Consider the following 22841-nt stretch of genomic DNA (forward strand, 5'->3'; position numbering starts at 1 on the left):
GAGAAAGGTTCAGATTAACTCGATGAGTTTATATTCAGAATGATTCTGACAGTGGGCCACTGTGAATTGTGATCTTTCATCAGGTCAATGTTTAAGTTCAGTATTTCAAAGCAGGAGCTATGAACAGTCATCATGTTGGCATTAGAATTATTATTATTAATCATTATTAATAATGTCGTTACTCATGTATAACTTTGATTAGTATACATGAATTTTATCAATAGTAAAAATAATGAATAATTCATGTATAACTTTGATTGTGTTTTGTATATTAATTATATTTAAATAGAGATGTTGACCCTGTCTCTACAGTAGCATCAGTGTAACATACATTATTGGTCCAAGCTGTCATAAATGGGGAGCCTGATCCTTTATTATGAAAACATGACGAGTATTTTTCTTGTCAGTTGGGAAGAAGTTGGTCTTTTTTTCCTTCTTTTTGCTCAGTTTGTCTTTTCTTTGATAATTGAAACTCTGATCAAACCTACTCATGTTCACAGCATGTAAAAGCAGCTGACAGTCCGTGGCATTGTTGTTTGTAGAGGTGCAGTGTAGTGGGAGCATAAATCAAAAGAAAACAGTAACATTTATGTAATAAAACATCTGAATGAAAATGAACAGGCCCTTTATGAACTTCAAAGGGATCTGAAAACAACACTTTTTAAAAGAGTATCTTGGGGTGTAGGTGGTCAAAATAGAAAACTGAGCTGAGACTCTAAGTTCAATCCATCCATTGGTTTTTACTTAGGAGGAAGAAATGTCAGGCTGGTGCAGGCTGGTTAGGTGCATGTGGTTATCTTTACCTAAATGAGTTCACTTTGTGGCTGCCAGGTTGGGCAGAAGTACCTGTCCCCTGTTAGGCTTAGCAAGGTTCTCCAGGAGTTTCTCCATGGGTAGAGCTTCTAGCTCCTCCAGCACATCTGTGGCCGTGCAGGCTGCCACTTTCTTGGTTGCTCTTTTTACCCCACTGGTTGTGAGTGTCTAAATACCCCCACTAGCTCGCTTTGGCTGCAGTTAACTTGGGAGGAAGGGGTGGGTGTCCCATGACTAGATGAAAAACAATTATCTGGGACACATAAATATAATAACACATGCATATATCTCTATCAGTTTTTCTTTCTCTCAGAAACTAAATTGCAAATGTGTTCCAGTTATACTGTTACTGTGTGACAAAGTGGATGAGCTGCAATGGTCTCCATTTGTCCCATATGTGTTTACTTCTTCTTCTTCTTTTGCATATTAAACACATTATTGTGTTACACACAATACATTCTTAGTTAGCGTATTGTCTGTCTTGTCTTAATGTTGGTTTAAAATGGAGCACTGTAACAAAAAATAATTTCCCCCAGGGATCAATAAAGTATTCTGATTCTGATTCTGATTCTGATACATACAAAACTCATCCATCTCCTCCTCCTCCTCCTCCTCCTCCTCCTCTGTCTCTAACAGAGCAGCAGTGTATGTGGACTGTCCTGCTGGCACTCTGTCCTTCTACAGAGTCTCCTCTGACACTCTGATCCACCTCCACACCTTCAACACCACATTCACTCAAACTCTTTATCCTGGGTTTATGTTCTGGTCTGGTTCCTCAGTGTCCCTGTGCTGAGTGGAGTGTAAAGAGTGTCTCCTGTTACAGAAACACTCTGACTGTTGAACAGATAGTTCAGTCTGTACATGTCTGTCTCTTTCACTCACAAACACGTTTTCAGATTCATGGATTCAATCAGTTGATGTTTGAAACTCTTCTAAATGATTCCTTGTAAACTTCTTCAGTCACAAACAAACAGGAAGTGATGTCACATGTGTTCCTGTCCACACAGCAGAATGAGTCTATTGCTGACAGTGATGTACAAACAGAGTGAGCATTTCTGAGGCCCAAAATAAACTGAGTAGTTCACTGAATGAACAATGGACTGTGAGCTCAGTTCCTTCATCATTAGTATGGATTATATATGTATATGTATTATATTAGTATCATATATATCAGGTGCTGCTGCTTTCAGTCATTGTGCAAATGTGCTGTTTGTAAGCTTGTAAAGCTGCAGTCAGCTGAGACTGAAGAAGTCACCTGATCAGTGAGCAAACGTTTCTGAAAACGTCCAGATGAACAGAATCAACCTTTTGGGATCAGCCAGCAATGCAGCATCATTGTTGTTCAGCTTCAGAGGTTTGCAGGAATGAACTGATGACCAGAAACAGCTGCAAAGTCCAAGAAAATACCAGCTGGAGTTCAGCTGCATTTGAAGAAGTCAAAGAAAAGTAAGGATGGCAAAGGGCGACGTTTTCTTCCAAAGAGCTGCAAACATGGTCGACGCCTCATTAGAAGAATCATCTGGACATTTGTGAGGAACTCTAACCAAGAAAGCAACGTCACACAGATCCAACAGACAGTTTCCATGACTGCAAGTGTTGAGTGGAAAAATGCTACATTGCATTATTGCATCCTCTCACCACAGGAGGCGCTGTTGGCACCACTGATTGCTGATCAGCTGTTCTCTGATGATCTGATTGATACTGTGAATAACGGGACTCACTGAACTCTGTGACACAGTGAAGATTACAGAGTTTAACTTCACCCTTTAAGACTGACCACAGAACCAAGTCCGCCAGAGCTTTTGTTATATTTTTACATGCTGTGGAGCCATTTGTGGGAGCATTTCAAGTTGCTATACATCAATACAACTGTTATAGCCCTAATTTTAATAATATGTGTGCATTAAGTCCATAGTAACTACATAAACTGCAAAAAAACCCTCTGCTCATCCATCTCTGTGTGTATCAGGATACATTTGGTTCATAATACACAGAAAAATCAGAGTTATTACCTGTAATAAATGTGAAAGATTCCTGCAGTGATAACCAGGCAGGACTGAAACACATCCAAGCTGTCACCACGGTAACAGCACCGCCCATCCACAGGTGAGGGGAGGAGCAAAAAGAGGGACTTTGACCATTTTATACTAAAAACACTCAACTAATGTTTCTAATATGAAACAAATAAGCCCACATTAATGTGAGCGTTTATTAAATAATAATAATGATGATTTCCTCCTGATCTCATTTCCACAGCAGAGAAAACTGTGGTGTATATTGAGGTGGAGGGTGTGGTCTGTGGCTCAGGTGTAGAGTGAGGGTGGGGTGCACCACAGCAGCATGCTGGGACTGCTGAGGGTGGAGGAGGGAGTGATGATGACATCAGAGCTGCAGCACAGAGACCAGTGAACACACAGTCTGTTCATCTTTGCATAGATACAATATACAGCACAATATTGAATGACAGACACGCTGTGGGAGCTTCCACAGATACACTGACGTCAGCATCCAGAGTCCTCCTGCTGCTCCCCCCTCAGAGCCCCGTGATCAGCACCAACACATTCAGTTAGATGACAGAGTCCAGCTGCAGCTAGAATCAGCTCCCCTCTGTGAACAACAGCACAGCGTCAGTGTTTCACACTCAGTGAAAGGAGGAAACAGCAGAAGAACACCATGTGTGCTACGTTTCCCAGGACACACTACAAACTGCACAAATACAGAGCAGCACGTGGAAGGACCTGGAGCTGCATTTACAGAGCTGCAGACAGCGTGATGTCCTGTATGGACAGGTGGAAGGAACCAAGTCCTCAGCTGGAACACTCGTGTTTGTCCACAGACAGGAAACACAGCAGGAAACTTCCTGACAGAAGTGCAGCTCATGGATAACACACTTCCTGTCAGTCAGAATGAGGCTGCAGCCAAACACAGAAAGGTGTTTTTGTCCAGATGAGCCCAGAGAAGAAACACGAGTGTTCACAGACATCAGAAGCTCAGAGAGGTGAAACATGAGGTTGGAGTCCTCGTCAGCATCCAGAAGAGCTGCTGTGAAACCCTGAGTACTCATGACAGACTCTGATGGCACAAACACATCATGATTCAAACAGAAAGACAAACATGGAGCTCCTGATCCTCCTGCATGAGAACAAGCTGACATGAGCGCTGTGTCTGAGAGTGTCTCCCTGTCACAGTGACAATAACACAGCTGCTGCTCACAGTCATTAAACTGACCTGAGGTCAGCTGTGCTCCTTACATATGAACCATGTGACCTCACATCAGTGCTGTGGATGACTGTAGTCATAGAAGAGTAGAGCTGTAGCAGGTGGTGTGAGGAGGAGGTGGTGTATTCTAGTTAACGCAGTACTGAAACACTCCAGCAGAGGGCGCTGTTAAGTCCTTATTGTAACACAGTTACTGTGTGCAGTTAGACTTCATACATAATCTGCACTTATTTCCATCAGACATGCTGTCAGTAAATGATTGGTTTCTATTGATTCTACTTCCTGTTGACTCGTTTGATGACAGTGAAACAATCACAGCTGATTGTGTGATGATGTAAACTGTCACTGTTACATTCAGTGTGTGTGACATAATGTTAGTGCAGGCTGATAACAGCCTGGTTCTGTTAGAAACACATGAACGTGTCCATAGATCAGTGTGTGTTTAACATGAGAGCTTCAGCCCTGCTGATGTGTTAAATAAAGACATGCAGGAAAACTGATGAGACTCTGAAATAACTCTTTATATTTATAATGTAACTCTGCATCAAAAGAACAACAAAGGATCCCAGACAGGTTTCTGTGAACAAAGACCATTCTGATGTTTCTGTGTTTCTAACACTTTGACATTATTAGTAAACAGACTGCAGTGAGCAGCATTTATAAAGAGCTTCTATATAAAGATATGACAGCTGTTTGACAAGTTTATCACTCTGTGTTTGGACCTGATCAGTCCAGCTGTTTACTTGAAACATGTTCATTTACCTGTTCTGTTATATTCATGTTCTTGTCTCTGTTGAAAACACATTTTAATGTCCCTCAGATTTTTCTCCCAGATGAATAAATATAAAAATGACACAAACTGACTGCAGCTACTTTTTGTCCTTTCTGTCAAAAACCTTCATGTGACTCATGAGAGACACGTTTCAGCTGTTTGTGACAGATCAGAGGCCAACAAGTCATTTATAACACTTTCCATCATTGTTTAAAGTTCTCAGTGTTTCTGTGTTGCTGCGTATAGGATCTCCCAGCATCATCACTGTGCTGTCCAATCATTGTGTGCGAGGTTACCCTTATAGTGCGATGTGTGTTTGCACAAAGAGAAGCATGTGTGTCAAATATAAATAAGCACAGAACAGAAACAGCTGCTCGTTTCTTCTGTTTAGAGTCAAGTTAGTGTTTTGTGTCTTTGTTTGAGGCCTGATGTCGAGCAGAGGTGTGTGTAACTGCACTGCTCTGTTATATGTGTGAAGTGTGTGCTTCTCTTCAGCATCATCTTTGTCACTGCTGATTCCTTTGTGTCATCATGTGTTGAGAAGAGAGAACAGTTATAACGGAGGAGCAAAAGGAAGCCCTGAAATCTGCATCAACAAGGAAGTGTTGGCTCACCAGTGATCCCAGCAGAGCCACTGGTTTGGCTCCAGTTGTTCTAGATTCAATGATGTTGTTGCTACAGATACATGTCAGCATCTTTATTGAATTTTATATGAAGCAGAAATGGTGTCATTAGGAGAAGAAGAGGAGAACAAGTCCGGCGAGGAGGCAGCAGCTCTTAAAGATGAAACAGCAGCTCAGCCCTGAGCTCAGAGAGCTGCACATGAAAAAGCTCCTCAAGCAGATCCTGTCAGAGGTTTGTCATCAACAGGAGGAACTGTTCACATCATAGGATGAAGATGCTGTCAGCTGGATGAAGAAGGTTATTTAATGCAAACGTTCACACTGAAGTCAAATTGTTGTCGTGTTGAACAGATTCATGTACTGATCGTCTCCAGAATGTTAGAAGAGCTTCAATGAATCATTAGAAACAACTTACAGCTGCACAGCTGTGTCAAACACATCTGTGTGTCATTGTGGGATTGTTGTGTTTCTACATGTGACACACGTCTAAAACATGCACACAATCTGAACACAAACAGGGACTCATGTGTTCCCACAGCCAGATGCTGAGAGCCATTTCCTTGTAGTCCTGTGTCTACATACATGAACCATTAGATGTTATTGGAATGATTGTCAGCTCTGATAGTTTCATGTGTGTTTAGCTGGACGCTGTTTGATCCTCGACATGTTTAAAGGTGTCCAGTCCTGAGACACTGGGGCTGGAAACAGCTGTGATGTCATTGGACTGTCACACAGACAGAAGTGCATGAAGTGAGCAGCCGAGGAGCCGCTGATGTTTTGGATTCAACAGCATTTGAAAGGTCGACACAGACACATTTGCACACAGAAAGCTGAATCTGTCATATGCCACAGTGAACTCACTGTTCAGTGTTTTTCAGGAAGCTTCTTAACTGCCTCTGCTGCCAAACAAGCAGCTGATGTCCTTGAGAAGAAGCTGAAGAAGTCTTCAACAACAAATACAGGAAGTGGACTTTCAAATACTAGATTCACTTTAGACTCACAGAGAAATGACTCAACCAGCTGTGTTTGACTATATGAAAGGTCAGTGTGTGTCTGCACACAGACTGTTGTGTTGGACTGTTATTCAGTTGTCTGCTGAATGTTTTCAAATGTCTGCATCTCAGCTGTGATGAGGCTGGGGGTCATGGGAGGCCACCGTAGCAGCCTCTTCAACATCATGACATCATCATAAATGCTGCTGGACTGTCTGATGGGCTGACGGTGAAAAAGCCGTCGGGAAGGAAACAGAAGACATTTCAGAGGCTGCAGCAGATTTCTTTGATTCGGGGCCTTTTTCAGCTTTATTGGACAGAGCAGTGAAGATAAGTGACAGCAAAGCAGAGAGAAAGGGGGCGTGGCCCGGGTCAAAGCCAGGCCAGCTGCTCTCCACCTCGTGGTCACCTGCTCATCCTAGTGAGCTCCACCAGCAGCCCTTTCACACACTTTACACTGTCAAACACTGTGTGTGGACCTCAGCTAACAACAGGCTACATTTAAGTCTGGACTACATGCTTTTATATTGTTTTTATTCCATCAGCAGCTCAACATCATGAGCAGCTTTGACATAAAGACATCAAACTCAAGCTGACTTTAAACTACTTTTAATACAGGGGCTCAAAAACAACAACATCTTTATTATATATCAGGACACAAAGTCATTTCATCTCAAAGGGAAACAGCTTTATTTGGAATAACCAGCACTATCAACTGGTTTGGGATCTCCACCAGTTTCATGTCTTTGCAGCTTCTCCAACAAAGTTCCTGTAAAATCAGCATGTTTGTCTTTATTGGTTTGATAGTGATTGATTATTCAGTCCCAATCTGCTGTCATCTAAAGAACAAAATGATGTTTCTATGAGTCACAAAGCTCCAGATGTTGTCGGCTTCACAAAGAAAACAAAGAACTTAAACACAAAGTGTTTGGAGCCAAAATGTTCCCAAGCTGCTCTTTTTGAAATGGCAGAGGTACAGTGGTGTCTAACAGCACACTGTGGAAGGCAAACATGTTATTGTTGGATGAAACTTCATGAATCCTTTGTAGATTTGAGCTGTTGGAGCCTTTCTTTTCTCTTCAGGTGTACAGATGCTGAGGAGGCAGGTGAAGCAGGTGGAGCTGTTGTGATGCTGGCAGAGGGTGTGTCTTAGTAACTCTGTGAGGCAGAACTGGATCCAACATTGTGGATGTGTTGATGTTGGAGCCATTAAGAGTCTCTGGCCACACTGTAGGATTTCCCTTTGATCCACTGTGGGGGCATTTTGGAGTCTGTCAGTGAAACTCTTCATGTTTGTGTTTGACTCCAGTTTATAGAAACAGAGAAATGTGTCATGCTTTTGTTCGGCCTCCACAAATACACACATTTGTTCATTGGTTGGACTTTTTGGAAGGAGACACATTGAAAACCATGTTAATAAGATCTTGTTGTTTCCTGTGGATCCGACACAGAGAGTGGACTTCAGACAGAAAGCGTGGAAGAGATTTTAGAGGCCGTGTGTGGCAACAGGAAGTTTCTGTGTGTTTGCTGATCTTACATGTGGAAAACAACACGTGATGTTTGTGAAGTTCTACAATGATCATTGTTCTCACAGCATTTTGAGTGGGAACAGTTCAAACTGGGAGTAGTGGGAGTTATTTACTGATTGAAACAAGCTGAATGTTTCTGTGACGATGAAGATCAGCAGCTCAGCTGATCAATGAACTGACATCTATCAGTCGTTTCATGAGATGAAGTCATCAGCAGACATTTGTTCTGACTGTGTGATGAATGTCAGAACGTCAGGGCTCTGCTTTAGTCACTGCTTGATGATCATTGGCTCATTGTTGTATCCAGGGGCCCAGTCTGACCTCTGACCTTTGCTGCAGGTCTTCTGTGTTATCTCCACTTTCATGTCTGATCTTCTGCTGTATCGTCCAAAATAAACATCTGGATCATTTCCAACACTTCAGCAGATCTTTAGTTTGGGCAGTGCAGCACAGAATAACACATATTGTACTATACTGCCCACTTCCTGATCTTATTGGATCTGTGTGTGAGGTTGGTGAAGGAAACACATGTTTACTGAGTGAGTCGCTGCCATTAGGAACTAGTTTTTATATCACAGCCTGGAAATCACACAGGACCATTTCTGCAAGTGAAAAGTCGTCATTGGAGGAAAATGATTGTGTAGTTTGTGCGACTGAAGAATTGTCCCAACTACATGTGCTGCTGACCTTTGACCTTTCCTTTAGGTGCACAGAGGAGTCTGTGGGAACATCCAGAACTGAGGCATCTTGTGTACAAACGTGTTCAGACCAGATGTCAAATGATGTCAGATGTCATCCGTGAATGGATGCAACTGTGGATCGTTCCAATAAAATGAGGCAGTTTTGTAAGTACAAGCCCACTACAACCCATCATCAACATTTTAAATTACATTATACATCTTCACTGATATAAAGCACCACTATTTTAACCTGATTCACTTTTTCCACCCTAACAGTTCATTCCTCAAATCAAACAAGATATTTGACCCTAAAAAAATGCATCAACAAATAATTTTGTAATAAAATATTTATTCTTCAACTTTTACAAGTGAAATCAAACAAGTGTGTTTAAGAGTGAAACCAGAGTGGAAGCTGCTCATATAGAGTCCAACCCAGGCTAAAGTAAGCTGAGTAGAGCAGCACCATCAAAGTGTCGGCTCTCTGAACACGGTGCAAGATCGCCATCTGCAGGACAAAACTAGTTTTTCTCGCCCTCCTCGTCAACATCAAGATGATGTCATCGTACAGCAACTGATTCCCTGTCCGTCTGGAACAAAGCATTTACATTAAAAAGACATTTACAGAAAATACAAACACCAACAACACATCTCATCATCACATGATATTTTATTATTTATTATATTATATATTTTTATTGTACCATCAACATCAACAAATACCAGCATATTTTCTTTGAGATTGAGTAGAGTGGACCTTTCCCTTGGTTCACTTCCTGCTCGCAGCATCAGCTGACCTCTGACTTCCTGGTTAAGGTCTCTCAGCGTTGACTGGAATATCAAATCGGACTCACACCATGTTCTTGTAATGTGGTCATGTCTGTCCGCTGTTTGAAGAGCATCTCTGGCCTAAACACAATAGGAAGAACAACAACACGGCAAAAAAACAACAACACATTTCCATATTAGATGAAGGGCACCGTAACTGGAAATGGTAACATTCATCTGATGCTGCTTTGGATTTATCTTCTGTTTTAGACCAACTTTGATCACTTCGAGCCATCTTAAGTCCGTTTGTTCTAACTTCTCACTAACATCTCGTATGATTTCAGATCCCTGCTGTTCCCCAGCTGCCCTGTAGGTTTGTGCTTTGACCTCCAGAGGGCGACAAATCAGCACAGACAGAGAGCTCCATTCAAACTTTGCTGCCATCAGGAATAATTCTTCAAATATAATCATCAGTGTTTGAGCAGCTATGATATCAGGGACAATCTAGACATGTGTGACAATACTGAACATGTCACATGACACACCTCAAACATCATGTGATCCACTCTCAGTCTGCACTTTCATTCATGACTTCAACAGGTTGAAATGAGCTTTGAAGAAACATTCAGTGAAATAAATCTTTCATGGATTCATGTGAGCAGCAGATGAACTTTACAAAGAATCAGTGGATTTATCTTCTGTTTTAGATCAACTTTGATCACTTCGAGCCATCTTAAGTCCGTTTGTTCTTCTCACTCACTAACGTCTCGTATGATTTCAGATCCCTGCTGTTCCCCAGCTGCCCTGTAGGTGGCCTCAGTGTGTCTCACACCATTTACAGATGATTACAGGTCGTTTACAGTTCAAACAGGTCCAACATAAGAAATATGCAGAAAATATCCTGCTATAACAGTTTGGGTCAAAGTGCAGATGTTCCAGATGTTCTGAGTCTGTCTGTGTTTCATGTTAACATGTAGATGTTGGACCAAAGTGAAGCTTTTTGATGTGACAGCAGGAATGTGAAGTGTAACTCTGAGCTGTAGGAAATGAAACTAAACGCACTTTTTCTCCTTTATTTATAGGAAAGTGTAGGAGAGCAACAGATGAACAAGCGTTACTGTAACAGGAAACATCAGAGGACCTTTATGTTCATCATCATCACTGTTTCCTTGTTCTGTCACAAACACACACTTCCTGCTCTCTCTCTGATGGATCTGATTGGCTGTTTCATTCACAGGAGGTCAGGGCGTCACACAAACAGCTTTAACTGCACAACGACACACTTTAAATCATCTGCAGACAAACCTGTGTGTTTGATTTATGAAGAAATAATAAAGACGTGTGTACAGCTGTCCATGAAGCAGCTTCTCACACAAACTCTGACACTTCAGCCACTTTAATTCCTGCAAAGCTGCGTAATAAAGAGCTGTGACTGCTATGAGCTGCTGATGATGACTGCATGAAGCTCTCAGCTGAAGCTTCTTTCATTTATTTTAATGTTAATGTCGCCTTTTTAAGTCTGTGTGAGGATTTTAATGACACACATTAAAGGAGCTTCTTTGATTAGAACCAAATTCATGTTGATTTTCAGCCTGAAATGATAAAAACTTTAATAATTCTGTTTATAATCATCAACCTGGAGACTAATGAAAAGTATAATAGTGAAAGAAAGCCTTTATTATTTGAGTAATGCCTGAATCTGCTCAGAGACGGAGACAACACAGAGGTGTTGATGACAGTTTGACATTAACTGAATTAAAAACAAAGTGCTCTTATTGTGAAAATCTGCCTCCTACTTCTTTAAATCATTTTTATGTATTTTTTAACCTCACAGTGAAACATTGAGGCATTAATCTGACACAGTTTGATCAGCAGCTGTGTTTTCACTGACGTTTCACTTTGATTTGTTCAGACTGAGCAGAGAGGATCGGTTCTCTGTGTGCGCACTGCTGAGAAACACAAGCTCATTTCTGCTGTTTCATGAAAAGTGTTATGGAGGAACAAGAAGTTCAGCCTCTAAACTCTCAGCGTGAGGACTGAGTGAAGAGTTTCAGAGCAGAGAGTTTTGGCTCACAGCTTTTAGCGTCTACACAAAGAGACGATTACGCACTTGATCTGAGAACATCTCCACCTCCTACAAACAAACTCTCCTACGAGCAGCTGTCACAACCACAACAGGCAGAAGACTGGATTTCTTCAGGTCAGATTTCATGCAGTTTGCATAAATTGTGTGTCACAGACTTTGTAGTTCACATTTGTGTGACTCGTTTAAATCTTCTCCTCCTGAAAGTGAAACTCTTACAAACACATCAGGCCACAACCTGCTGCAGGTTAATGATTGATCTGAAGGCAGCTGACCTTTGAGCAGGAACTTGTGAGTCTTTTATTGTGTTTAGCACTGCCAAGTGCTGGCCTCTGCTTCCACCATCACATTTACACTGGTAGGTTCAGCACTGCTGCCTGCTTCAGACTGAATCCAGCAGCACAAAGACACAAGTTAATAAAATCAGCATCTATTCCTTTATCACTGCTTTGTTACAGAGGAGAACAACGCTCCAGTAACGCGTAATCCCATTACTTTTTTGAAGTAACGAGTAAAGTAAGGGATTACTATTGCAAAAACAGTAATTCGATTACCGTTACTTTCCCGTAGGAACGCTGCGTTACTGCGTTACTAAAACCGTGATTTTTTTGCGAGAATGTCTCACGACAGTGACGTAAGCGAGTGCGACGTTAGTGACAACAGCTGTGTGCAGATCAACAATGGATCACATATCGAGTGCAGAGAGAGTATGAGCGTGCAGCGTTTAAAGCGTGGAAGTACTGACCTTACTTTGAGTTTGATTCCATAAAAAGTGACAAAAACATTAGTGTCCGCTGTGCGTGGGAAGAAAACTTCTTTTTACAGCGAAAAAACCCCTAAACTTCCAACAAGCAGCGAGTAGCTACGACGTAATGGGAAACTCACAGAGAAACTCGCGGATTCTTCCACTGACCGCGGCACACCTGCACCAGGGTAACCCTCCGCCTGCCCCACTCCTGCTTTACAGGTGAAAATAGAGCAACAGGACCGCTGAGTCTTTGACTTTATTTATTTTCTGCTGTGTTTTACTTGCATCTATTTGAAAGACTGAGTGTAAACACAAAAAATATTTTATTTTATGTGCTGGAATGTGCAGGAAATAGGTTTCAATTTAAACTAATTTCTTCCAGTCAGAGAATGTTGCATATAATTAAATGTTTGCTCGATGCATAAAGTTAAAAGATTAAATCTAATAAAACAAGTTTTAAAAAGAGACTTTTCCATTTGATTACATTTTGTATGATGGATTATGCAGAAAAAGTAGAATTGGGCTGAAAGATCTATCACTTTATCACCTACTCAGGTTGGAAATCGTGTTTTTAAAAAGTAACTAAGTAATTAATTACTTTTGAAAATAAGTAATCAGTAAAGTAACGGGATTACTTTTGGGGGGAAGTAATCAGTAATTAGTTACACACACACACACACACACACACACACACACACACACACACACACACACAATAAACAGCTCTTATGCTTCTGTATGATTCTCAGTGCTTTCCATTTGCGTGTCCACAGGTTGCTGTAAGTGGTGCTTGACTGCAGTTTGCTCTCATTTCAAGTGGTTTGCTGTCACAAAGCCAACAGGAAGTCCGGCCATGGTTGAGCCAACTGAAGATGGGTTGAAGGTGGCGTCCTCGTTTCCTCTGTGAGTGCGAGAGGACAGACAAAGCAAACACCGTTTGGACAGCATTAAAATATTTACACTGATGATTAATGTTGTGTCTTTGCACCTGTAGCGATACATGTTGGAAAATGGAGACTTTAGCCACCAAGACTGACGTGCCTGGAAACTTCCCTGTGAGTACGCCCACAAAGACAGGAAACAGTTTAGCCACCGCGGTTAATCCTCCATCATCATCATCATCCAGTATTTTTCACATCTTTTCTTCTGCTGTTTCCCTTGTTGTCAGTCACGGGGTTTGTGACTGAAATGCGTGTGGTCGACGGGAAGCCTGACGAGTACGGCCTGAATCATTCCATCAACACCGGACGGAGTGAAACCTTTGTTGAAAACAGATTATATGGTAACGTTGCATTTAGCTTCAGTAAACTGTGAAGTTACAGCAGCAGATTTACATCACGTGGCTTCACAGGAAGTAGTCTGGACCTCAGCGCTGAGGTTCAAGCAGCTCTGCTTGCAGACGGCATCCTTCCTGAAAATGTTCTTCATCTTCCTAAAACCAGAACTTTTACATTGGTGCTGAAGTTCTATATAAAAACAGCCTGAAATACAAAGTGATGTTGTGCACTGATTACCTCACACTCTCCATGTTTCCTTCTACAGAGGAGTGTCCGCCTGAGTGTTTTGTCTGATCTGTTGTTGATCGTCTCATTGACACTGCATGCAGATCTGACACCAGGGCTGGACTGGGACAAAAAATGGTCCCGGGCATTTTGACTGGAGACCGGCCCCCCAGGTATTAAAGGAAAAACCATGAAGCCTTTGAATGAAAACAAACGCTGTTGTCACAGTGATGGACGCTGTCTTGTTGGTATACATGCATCAGTCTAATAAACTTAAACCTGCACCATCCTCCCTGTCCTGGTATTCTAAACAGGAAGTAGACTGTTGGTCGAGTTAACCTCCTGAACATCTACAACACACGGTGGAAACCTGACATTAAGACAGAGACTAGAGGTGAGACATGATCATTGCTGATTACTGATGACAGATTTAGATATATTTTCATAAACCTTTCATTTGCCACATCAATAAACAGCACGGCAGGGCAAAATATGTTTTCTAACATGGCAACCTTTAAAAAGTGAAAGGAGACAGAAAGACAGCTGAGAAAGAATCAAACTGACTTTTTGATGCATTTTACACACAGTACTGGTGCAGAATCTAGAAAATGTGGGAAACACTGGCATCATATGCAGTACTTACTTCTGAAGAAATTATGATGGGACCCTAAAAAATGACTATGTACAATAATGGATTTCTATACATTTTACATCAGATGAAAACGTTTGTTGTAAGATTCAGATAATTATTTATTAAAAGCATTTTAAATGAGAATAAGAAAGAAAAGTATTTCTTTGTGCCCCCCTCTCCCTGTTAATGCCCTACCTGCCCCCCTGGCAACACTTTGCTAGACCCGCCCCTGCACAGTTACCAGCTGTCAGCTACACAAAAAGGATCCTGGTGTTATTTGTCTCTCAGAAACAGTTCATAACTTCAACTCATTTTTGTTTTGTCATGTTTTGTTCTTTACATTGTCTTTCTTCTATATAATTGTTAAACATTTAATAAATATGTCTACAAAAAGATTTTAAAAATCAGACATTTCACACAGACACCCAAATGATTTCTGACTGATGAAGGGGGCTGAAGGTGCCCTGCTCTTGCCCAGCTTCTGCTGCTCTCTCCCTGCTCACTGTCAGCAGCTGGCAGCCTCGGTCCTGCCTGAGACTCTTCATCTATCAGTGCCAAAGAATATGGGAAATAGCAACGCACAACATGCACATTACAAAACAAGCACATGAATCAGCATTACATTCATTAGTGAAGTGCTGACGTTCGTTCCTAAACTTTGGGCCTTAATTAACATCACTGTGAACTAATGTTTGCTTTGCTTCTTAACCAGTGAAGCAGCGAGGGGCTTTCTGAGGTTCCTGCTCGTAAATGCCCAAAATGAGTCGAGTATTTCTCTGCAACTACAAACTCTGCTTTCATCAGAGGTGTAAATATTACAGCACTGTGTCAGAGTCACTGAGGCTGGAACACAGAAAAAGGAAGTAGATGTATTTATTTTTAGACTTTATTGCCTGGAACCACTTTAAAAATACGCTTTGGGTCACAATTAACTGCAGAAAACCAGGAATCCACATATGAACATTATCTGTGCAGAGATTTATGCTTCTGAAGGTAAACAGTGAAAACTTGCAGCACTAAATGCACAGATAGCCAGGTGTTTCACATTTTGGTACCATCTGCCAGTTTTCATTTCTTAGGTATTGAAGAGCAGAAATGATTGAATTTTATTTACATGCTTAAAAATGTTTGCTTTTGAATATTATTTGAAGAATTACCCACACACTCAGGCACTGTGGGCCTGTTTCCCTTTGCACAACCGCGTGTTGGAAACGGGCCTTTTCTCTTTAAACTCTGAGGGGCTGTAACTTTGGCTTCTATTGGCAGATTTGCATGATTGACCCTCTTTTTAAAATAGTTTTAGCCAAGAGAATCAAGCTAACATCACTGTTTTTACGTCAGCTCACGTCACACGAGCTGTTTCAAGAAAAGTCCTCCTGTCACACAGCAATGCCTACATCAATCACACCACTCTGCTTAAATAATAATAATAATGTTTAGTGAAGCAGGTGAAGCAAAGGGCTGCTTTTAATAGGCTGGGAGACCCAGGTGTGCTGCTTTAGCTGCTGAGCCTCTCATGCTAGCCTCCATCTATAAGCTGGGATCACAGGAGCACTGCAGTCCTGACTAGATCAAGGATTGTTATTCATGCAGGTGACAAAAGTTTACATTCACAGAGTCATAGGATTGAGCCTGGTTTGAAAAGCAGCTGTTTAATGCAGCTGCTTAGAGTTCACACACAGTAGAAGAATCAGACTTGAGTCACATTTCAAACACTGGAAAAATACTCAGCAAGTAACAATGAAAACAGCACAGACTCAGTATATCCTGTTCAGTCCTGTGTTTGATATGAATGTGCTGTTCAGAGAGGATCTCATGTCCTCTTTTACAAAGCCTTTGTTTCATGATGTTTGTGTATAAATGAATGTAGGTGTGTTTCTAAGTGTGAAGGAGCCCTGGGAGAAAAGACTGAAGCTTGTGCCAAAGAACAAACAGGAAAGAAAGATCAGCATTAATGAAGACGAGCACAGAAGGAGCCCAAGCACGTGTTGCTTTTTCAGATTTCTCTAAAAGTGTGTGTTCATTTGTTCCATCCTTCACAACAAACAACAGCTGACAGACACACATGCACTCTGTGTCACTTCACAGGGGCTGATGAAAGTGGACACAGTAAAGGGAGAGCTGGACCTGCTCTACACATCCTGCACTCTGTTAACAGACTTTATTCTGCAGCATCAACAGATAAAAATATATGAAAATATAGAAACGTTTAACATTGTGACTGTTCACATTAGTGAAGCTGTTACTTTGCTGCCAGGTGGGAAAAGAAGCCTAAAGCTGAGTCTGATTAAACATCTGCTGCACCAGAGAGTTTCATGGCCCTGCTTTATCCTGTGCTTGCTGACCACCTCGTCCTGAAACCTCTTCATCATCCTCACAGTTGTGTGAAGAAAGAGGGAAGCAGGTGGAAACCATCTGTGCTGCTGTGTTCACTTGTGTGTGTGCGTCTATGGTCATATCTAATGTGTACCTACAGACAAACACAAACACCTGGCATTGCACAAGAGTCTCTATGGAGCAACCTGCAGATGTCAGAGATGTGATTAGAGGGTAAAGTGGACTAGTGAGAGCATCTATGTTGTTGTTGTCTGCTGGGGGACAGCATCAGCTGCAGAGATGCATCAGGATCAGCAAACTAATCTGCAAGGCTGCAAGTGTCACTGAAGGAGTTTGAGTCAGTGAGGGACTCAAACTCACACAGCTGGTCAAGAAGGCTCAGCAGCTGCTGTATTTCCTGAGGAGGCTGAGGAAATTTGGTATGTTGGCCAAGATCCTCAGCAGGTTCTACAGCTGCACTGTGGAGAGCAGCCTGACCAGCTGCATCACTGCATGGTACGGCAGCACTACTGCAAACCGCAAACGCCTGCAGAGAGTGATAACAACTGTGGAGAAGATCATCAGGACCCCGCTGCCCTCTCTGCAGAGCAGCTACCATCACAGAGTCCAGAGGAGAGACACACCTCTGCCCTCGAGACGAAGGTTCAGAAGTGTGAAATGTAGAACATCCAGACTCAACAACTCCATCTTCCCCACTGCTATCAGACTCCTGAACAGCTGACCGACCTCAAACTGCAGTTTGCACATCAGGTCACTTTGCACACTAAGTTCATTTTGCACATTAAACTCCATGTACATCCATGTACATCGACATCTGCAGACCACACGTGTCTTCAGTTACTTATTTGTACTTATTTGCAGTTATTTATCTTTTTATTTTATTTTTTTAAGTTATTTTTTATCCTTATTTTATCTTTTTATTTATTCTTATCTTGTTCTTTTAACCCTTATCTAACTTGGCATTGTGCACGGTGTGTTTAGATTCAGTTTAAATTCAGGGACATGGAGCCCCTGTTGATCCTCTACCTAATCACACGAGCCACGGTGTGAGAACGGGTGTGGGTCACAATCAGCCAAGGTTTTGGGTGAACCCATTGTGAGATCTAGCCCCATCCCATCATGTGATTTCCTGTGATCAAATGTCCCAGGATGTGAGTGGGCGTTAAGACGTCCATGTCCCTCTTCAAGCAACTTAAAGAAGTCCAGACGCTTTTCTTTCCAAGCTCCTTCAACAACATCATTCATAGAACAGCTTCCAGCTTCTTTTGCTCGGCTACAGTTTGGATGGATTTGCATTTAAAGATGCAACAAGACTAAAATGGTTAGGGTCAGGAGGTCAAAGGTCAGAGCTCCTGTGGGTCTGAGGGCGGCCTCACGCTGGAGAAGGATGAAGGAGTCTGACCTGAGCCAGTGTTTGACATGAACACATCAGCACTGCTGTCAGTGAGCCTAACGACAGCCGTTAGCATCATTTCAGTGTTTCAGTCATAAAAACACTTCCTGTCTCTGTGGTGGTTACAGTGACATCATGCAGTTTGTGCTTTGACCTCCAGAGGGCGACAAATCAGCACAGACAGAGAGCTCCATTCAAACTTTGCTGCCATCAGGAATAATTCTTCAAATATAATCATCAGTGTTTGAGCAGTTATGATATCAGGGACAATCTAGACATGTGTGACAATACTGAACATGTCACATGACACACCTCAAACATCATGTGATCCACTCTCAGTCTGCACTTTCATTCATGACTTCAACAGGTTGAAATGAGCTTTGAAGAAACATTCAGTGAAATAAATCTTTCATGGATTCATGTGAGCAGCAGATGAACTTTGTACCAACAACATCTTCAATAACAGAGTCTGAATGAAGCTCAGGTGTTGATGCTGCTCACTGATTGGACGCTTGGTTTCAGCTCTGCTCTCAGTCTTTACTGCACAGGTGAAGGTAGAAAGTGTGACTGGATCTATAGACTGGAAACAGAGAAACATGCTGAACATTTGAAGCTTTGCAGCAGAAATGTTCATGTTACAAATACAGCAGAGCTGATCTGGGATCAGTGTGTTCACACCTGCAGCTACAACAAGGTTTCATGTCTCCACACGTCAGCATGTGAACTTTACTCTGACTCAGTCTGAGCAGTCAGACGGCATATTTTTAAAGTTAACACATCAGCACACACAGAGCTGAGCCCCTCCCACCTGTGCTGAGTTTCAGGTGGAGCCCCGCCTCCTTCCAGGAAGCAGCTCACCTGTGTGTCCGTGTTTAGTGTCCAGGTGTGGAGTGGAGCTTGTTGTTGGTGTGAAGAAACTGTAAGTTTGCTTTGTTTCCTCCTTTAACAGTTTGTCTTTAGGAACTTTACTGTTTGTTCAGCTCGTGTTTGATTTCTTCACACAACAAACTGTGTGTGTTTGTATTTCCGGTCTCTCCATTAAAGTCAGTGTGTAATGTTTCCTGGCTAACATCAGCTGTGTGCAGCTTAGTTCAGCACAAATCTGCCGCTCCATAGTTCACGGTAACGGACTCACAGCTGGACCAACGAGGCCGAGTGTGTCCGCCACTCTGAGCTACGTTCGTGTTTGTGTACTTGTAGTTTGTACTTTGAGTTCACTCAGAGCCCACAGAGGACGCAGCGTACGTGATGACGTCACAGCCCTTTACCTCCTTTACTGTCACTGTGATTAATATTTACACAGGAGACACCTGCAGAGCTCTGACGCTAAGCTAGCACACAGCATGCTAACGCTAAGCTAACACTAAGCTAACACTAAGCTAAAGCTAAGCTAACACTAAGAGTTCTTACAGACACGAGTTAAAAAGCTGCTTTTAGTTTGTGATCAGAGTCCAGGACTGAGAGCAGCAGCAGAGCTGATGGATGATGAATTACTGGATGGAAGAAGCTTCTCATTAGCAGTGAATCAGTGTGTGTGCAGTTCTCTGCAAACTCAGCAGGAAGAATTAGTGTGAAGCTTTAACTCTGCTGATCCTCTTTGAATCCTGGATCAGCTGAAATGTTTAAAATGTTGTTCACACGTGTTGGACTGACTGAAGCTTCCAGTCACAGTGAATCAGTGTGTGTCAGTGAATGCATCGTGTGTGCTTCAGGCTCCATCTAGTGGACTGATAGCAGAGCAGCTGATGGCAGCTTCCTCTGCCTCACACTGCTGTCTGACTGCATCCAGCTGACACTGAGATGAAGCAGGAAAGAAGCAGCTGATATTTGGACAGCACACATGATGAAAGGAGGATTTCAGCTGATGTGCACATGAATGATTTGTGTTTCCTCTGCAGGTAGAAAGTGTGTGTGAGCTGAATTGAGCAGCATGGATCAGTGTGAGGACAGAGAGGAGGGAGCCCCTCCCTCTAAAAGCACTCTGTGTGGGGAACATGAGAGCCAGACCAAAGCTCAGAGGTGAGATGACCATCTCTAACTGTCCATGACTCTTCTCCATGTCACAGCTCAGCACTCACATCACTGCTCCATCATTATTCACAGGAACCAGCCTGGACCTCCACCCAGCTCTGTGTCCTCTAAGAGCAAACGGGTGAAGCATTTCTTTCGTAATTTAGGGCAAAAAAAGTCATCTGACGAAAAGTAAGTTCATGTCAGTATTAAAATGTTTGAAATTTTAATCAGCTTTTACTATTTAACAATTTATACTTTATTTATACTTTTTATGTAATGTATTGGACACATTGGATGTGACACATGTTTCATGTTCACTTACTTTTAGCGTCAATCAGAAACCACCCAGCTCTGTGTCCTTACAGAGTGATGCGTCTGCTGGTCGCTTCATTGATTTTAAAGTCCAGCCTGTGTCTGCTGCAGAGAGGTGAGCTGTTAGCAACATGAACTCTTTGATTAAACTGCTTGATGTTGTTGGATATAAACTACAAACACGTCGTTCCCTCAGTCCCATTTAAACTGTCTTTTAAAACAAGCCTTTGGTTTCTAAACAACTGAAAACCCACTTCAGCAAACAGGAAGTGATCAGAGCGTCCGTCCACTTCCTGTCAGGCCCTGCAAACATTTCATATTGAAGAAAAGTAGCTGACATCTCACATTTTTACTCCACCACATTCAACCATTTTGACATTTTACAGCATGAAACTCTTGTCACATGACTCCTGTTATGTTATAGAGTCATGTGACCACCAGGGAGGGATTTGTATGGATGAAACACATTCAAATCAATCTGATTCATCAATGGAAACATTTTTGGTGTAAATGCAGCAACACTGAAAACGCTGAAGATAAAAACACAACAGATGAAATATGAACAAATCGAGGCTTTGAATACACGTGTGTGTGTTTGAGACACAGAGATAAATGGATTGTGTGTCTGTCCTATTGCTGCGTGAGGGTTTTATTGTAGATTTTGTGCGTGTACACTTTTGACCACGAAGGTGTTGAAAGGGCGTAAAACAGTTGGAGGCACCAGAGTGAACACTAGTGCTGTCAGTAGATTAAAACATGACTAATTAATGACACAATCTTCTGTCATTAATCCTGATTAATCACAATTACTTGATCAATAGCTGCAGTTACATTTTTCCAACTTTATATTTAAGCCTGTAACAGACGTTTACACCATATAATGAAGTCAATGCAGAATAAACACAAAGAATGTTAAACGCTTCAATTCAAAGAGACTTTGAATAGTTTTCAGTCTTTAACTCAGCTTCTCTGCTGTAAATACAACTTTGTAACAAACATATATACTAAAAGCTAAGTGTGCACTAATATATAATAATATATCATCTATATTACTGCTGTTAATGAAAATGTTTAATCAGACTCATCACAGGGTTACTGTGAATTCATTTGGATGAATCACCATTAAACATCATTTTTAATGTAAACGAATCAAAGTTCATTTCATGAGCAAACAGACTCGAGAGAAAAGGGCAAATTTACACACTTAACATGTTTATTGAACATGTAAACATTGATTAACCTCCTGAATGAGCCGACCCCCCCAGGGACAGTCCTGCATGCTAATGATGGGCTCTGCTCTGTACCTGCAGGATTCTGTCAGCCACAAACTCCTCAGCTGATCCTGAATCTGAGCCCATCTGTCAAACAATCATTTTCTTCACAGGTCTGTGGAGGTGGCACTGATCCTGCAGCAGTCTAACACTCTCTGTCACTCTTCTTCAAGTCTTTGACACGAGGAACCAAAACTATGTTATTAACAACACTAACAGGTCTGCAGTTTGTCCACTTGGCAGTTGTGTCATCAGTGTTTTGCATTGTTGTGATATTTTAAGCTGGAAGTGCTTCGGTGAAAAGAAAATTCCTTCTGTCACGATGTGCAGAATCCTTCATGTTGGTCGGCTGGTCCGTCTTGTTATTTTTTTAATGCTCAAACTTTCCATCGAGAGGTCAGTGTGTGTTTGTCATCTTCCATATTGAGCTGATTGGTTCAGCTGCCGTCACTAACAGATGTGCTGCACATCTGCACGTGTGCAAAGGTAACTCTACTCGGACAAACTGCCCGAAGTGCGTTGATAGAAACATTTCAGGGATTTTGAGTCGTTCTGCTCTCCAGATGTGTCGTGTTAAAGGTTTTTATCATGTTAATCATGATAACAGATGAACCCTAACCCTACATGTTAATTTTGACAGCACTGGTAACTCCTTTTAATGTTCTTCTGTCAGATCATTGATTAGACTCGACTCCAAATACGAGACTCAGAAAACTCAAATGAAAACTCAAATCAAAGCAATGAGAAAAGGACTTCTTGTGTTAGAATGAAAACATGTGGAAGTGGTCAGGTTTCAAACACTCGTTGAATCTGCTGCACAGTTACATTCAGGGACCTTTGGCCTCCTGAGAGCATTAGTTGATGGTTCATCACAGTTTTACCTTCCAGTGAGTGAATTTATCAGTTTGATGAAGTCTCAAAGTTTCCTCTGAGCTTCTGCAGCATCATCACTTCCATCACTGATGAAAGAAAGTTCATAGAAAACAGAAAATATATCTTCAGAATCTGAGAGTCTAAAACTTGACAGACTTGATTCAGATGAAGTTATTTGAGCAGAAACTCCTGGATCTTTATCCTGTGTTGATCTAATCCTTCATGGTTCCTCCACAGAGTGGACCAGCAGAGCTCAGAGGTTCCCAGTGGTCAGTCTGCCCAGCA

General features: G+C 41.9%; 1 protein-coding gene and 1 long non-coding RNA gene across 2 annotated transcripts in view; both read left to right on the forward strand.

Annotated features, from left to right (window-relative positions):
• Positions 1-13037: 13037 nt before the first annotated feature.
• LOC146576914 (uncharacterized) lies at positions 13038-13857 on the forward strand. Its single transcript, XR_014891700.1, has 4 exons — positions 13038-13127; positions 13219-13279; positions 13393-13506; positions 13767-13857. It is a non-coding gene; the product is annotated as an uncharacterized LOC146576914 (long non-coding RNA).
• Positions 13858-20005: 6148 nt separating this feature from the next.
• Positions 20006-22841, forward strand: part of LOC146576915 (uncharacterized) — a 2992-nt gene continuing 156 nt past the window's right edge. Inside the window, exons 1-4 of the mRNA XM_085267597.1 lie at positions 20006-20106; positions 20191-20289; positions 20429-20527; positions 22794-22838. Coding sequence (XP_085123723.1) covers positions 20018-20106; positions 20191-20289; positions 20429-20527; positions 22794-22838 — 332 coding nt within the window. The 5' untranslated portion in view covers positions 20006-20017. The remainder of the gene's footprint in view (positions 20107-20190; positions 20290-20428; positions 20528-22793; positions 22839-22841) is intronic.

The sequence above is a fragment of the Mchenga conophoros genome, linkage group LG3 (genome assembly GCF_057382185.1).
Source record: "Mchenga conophoros isolate Kocher_MC1m ecotype Shallow Benthic linkage group LG3, M_conophoros_male_GT1.1, whole genome shotgun sequence".
Taxonomy (NCBI): domain Eukaryota; kingdom Metazoa; phylum Chordata; class Actinopteri; order Cichliformes; family Cichlidae; genus Mchenga; species Mchenga conophoros.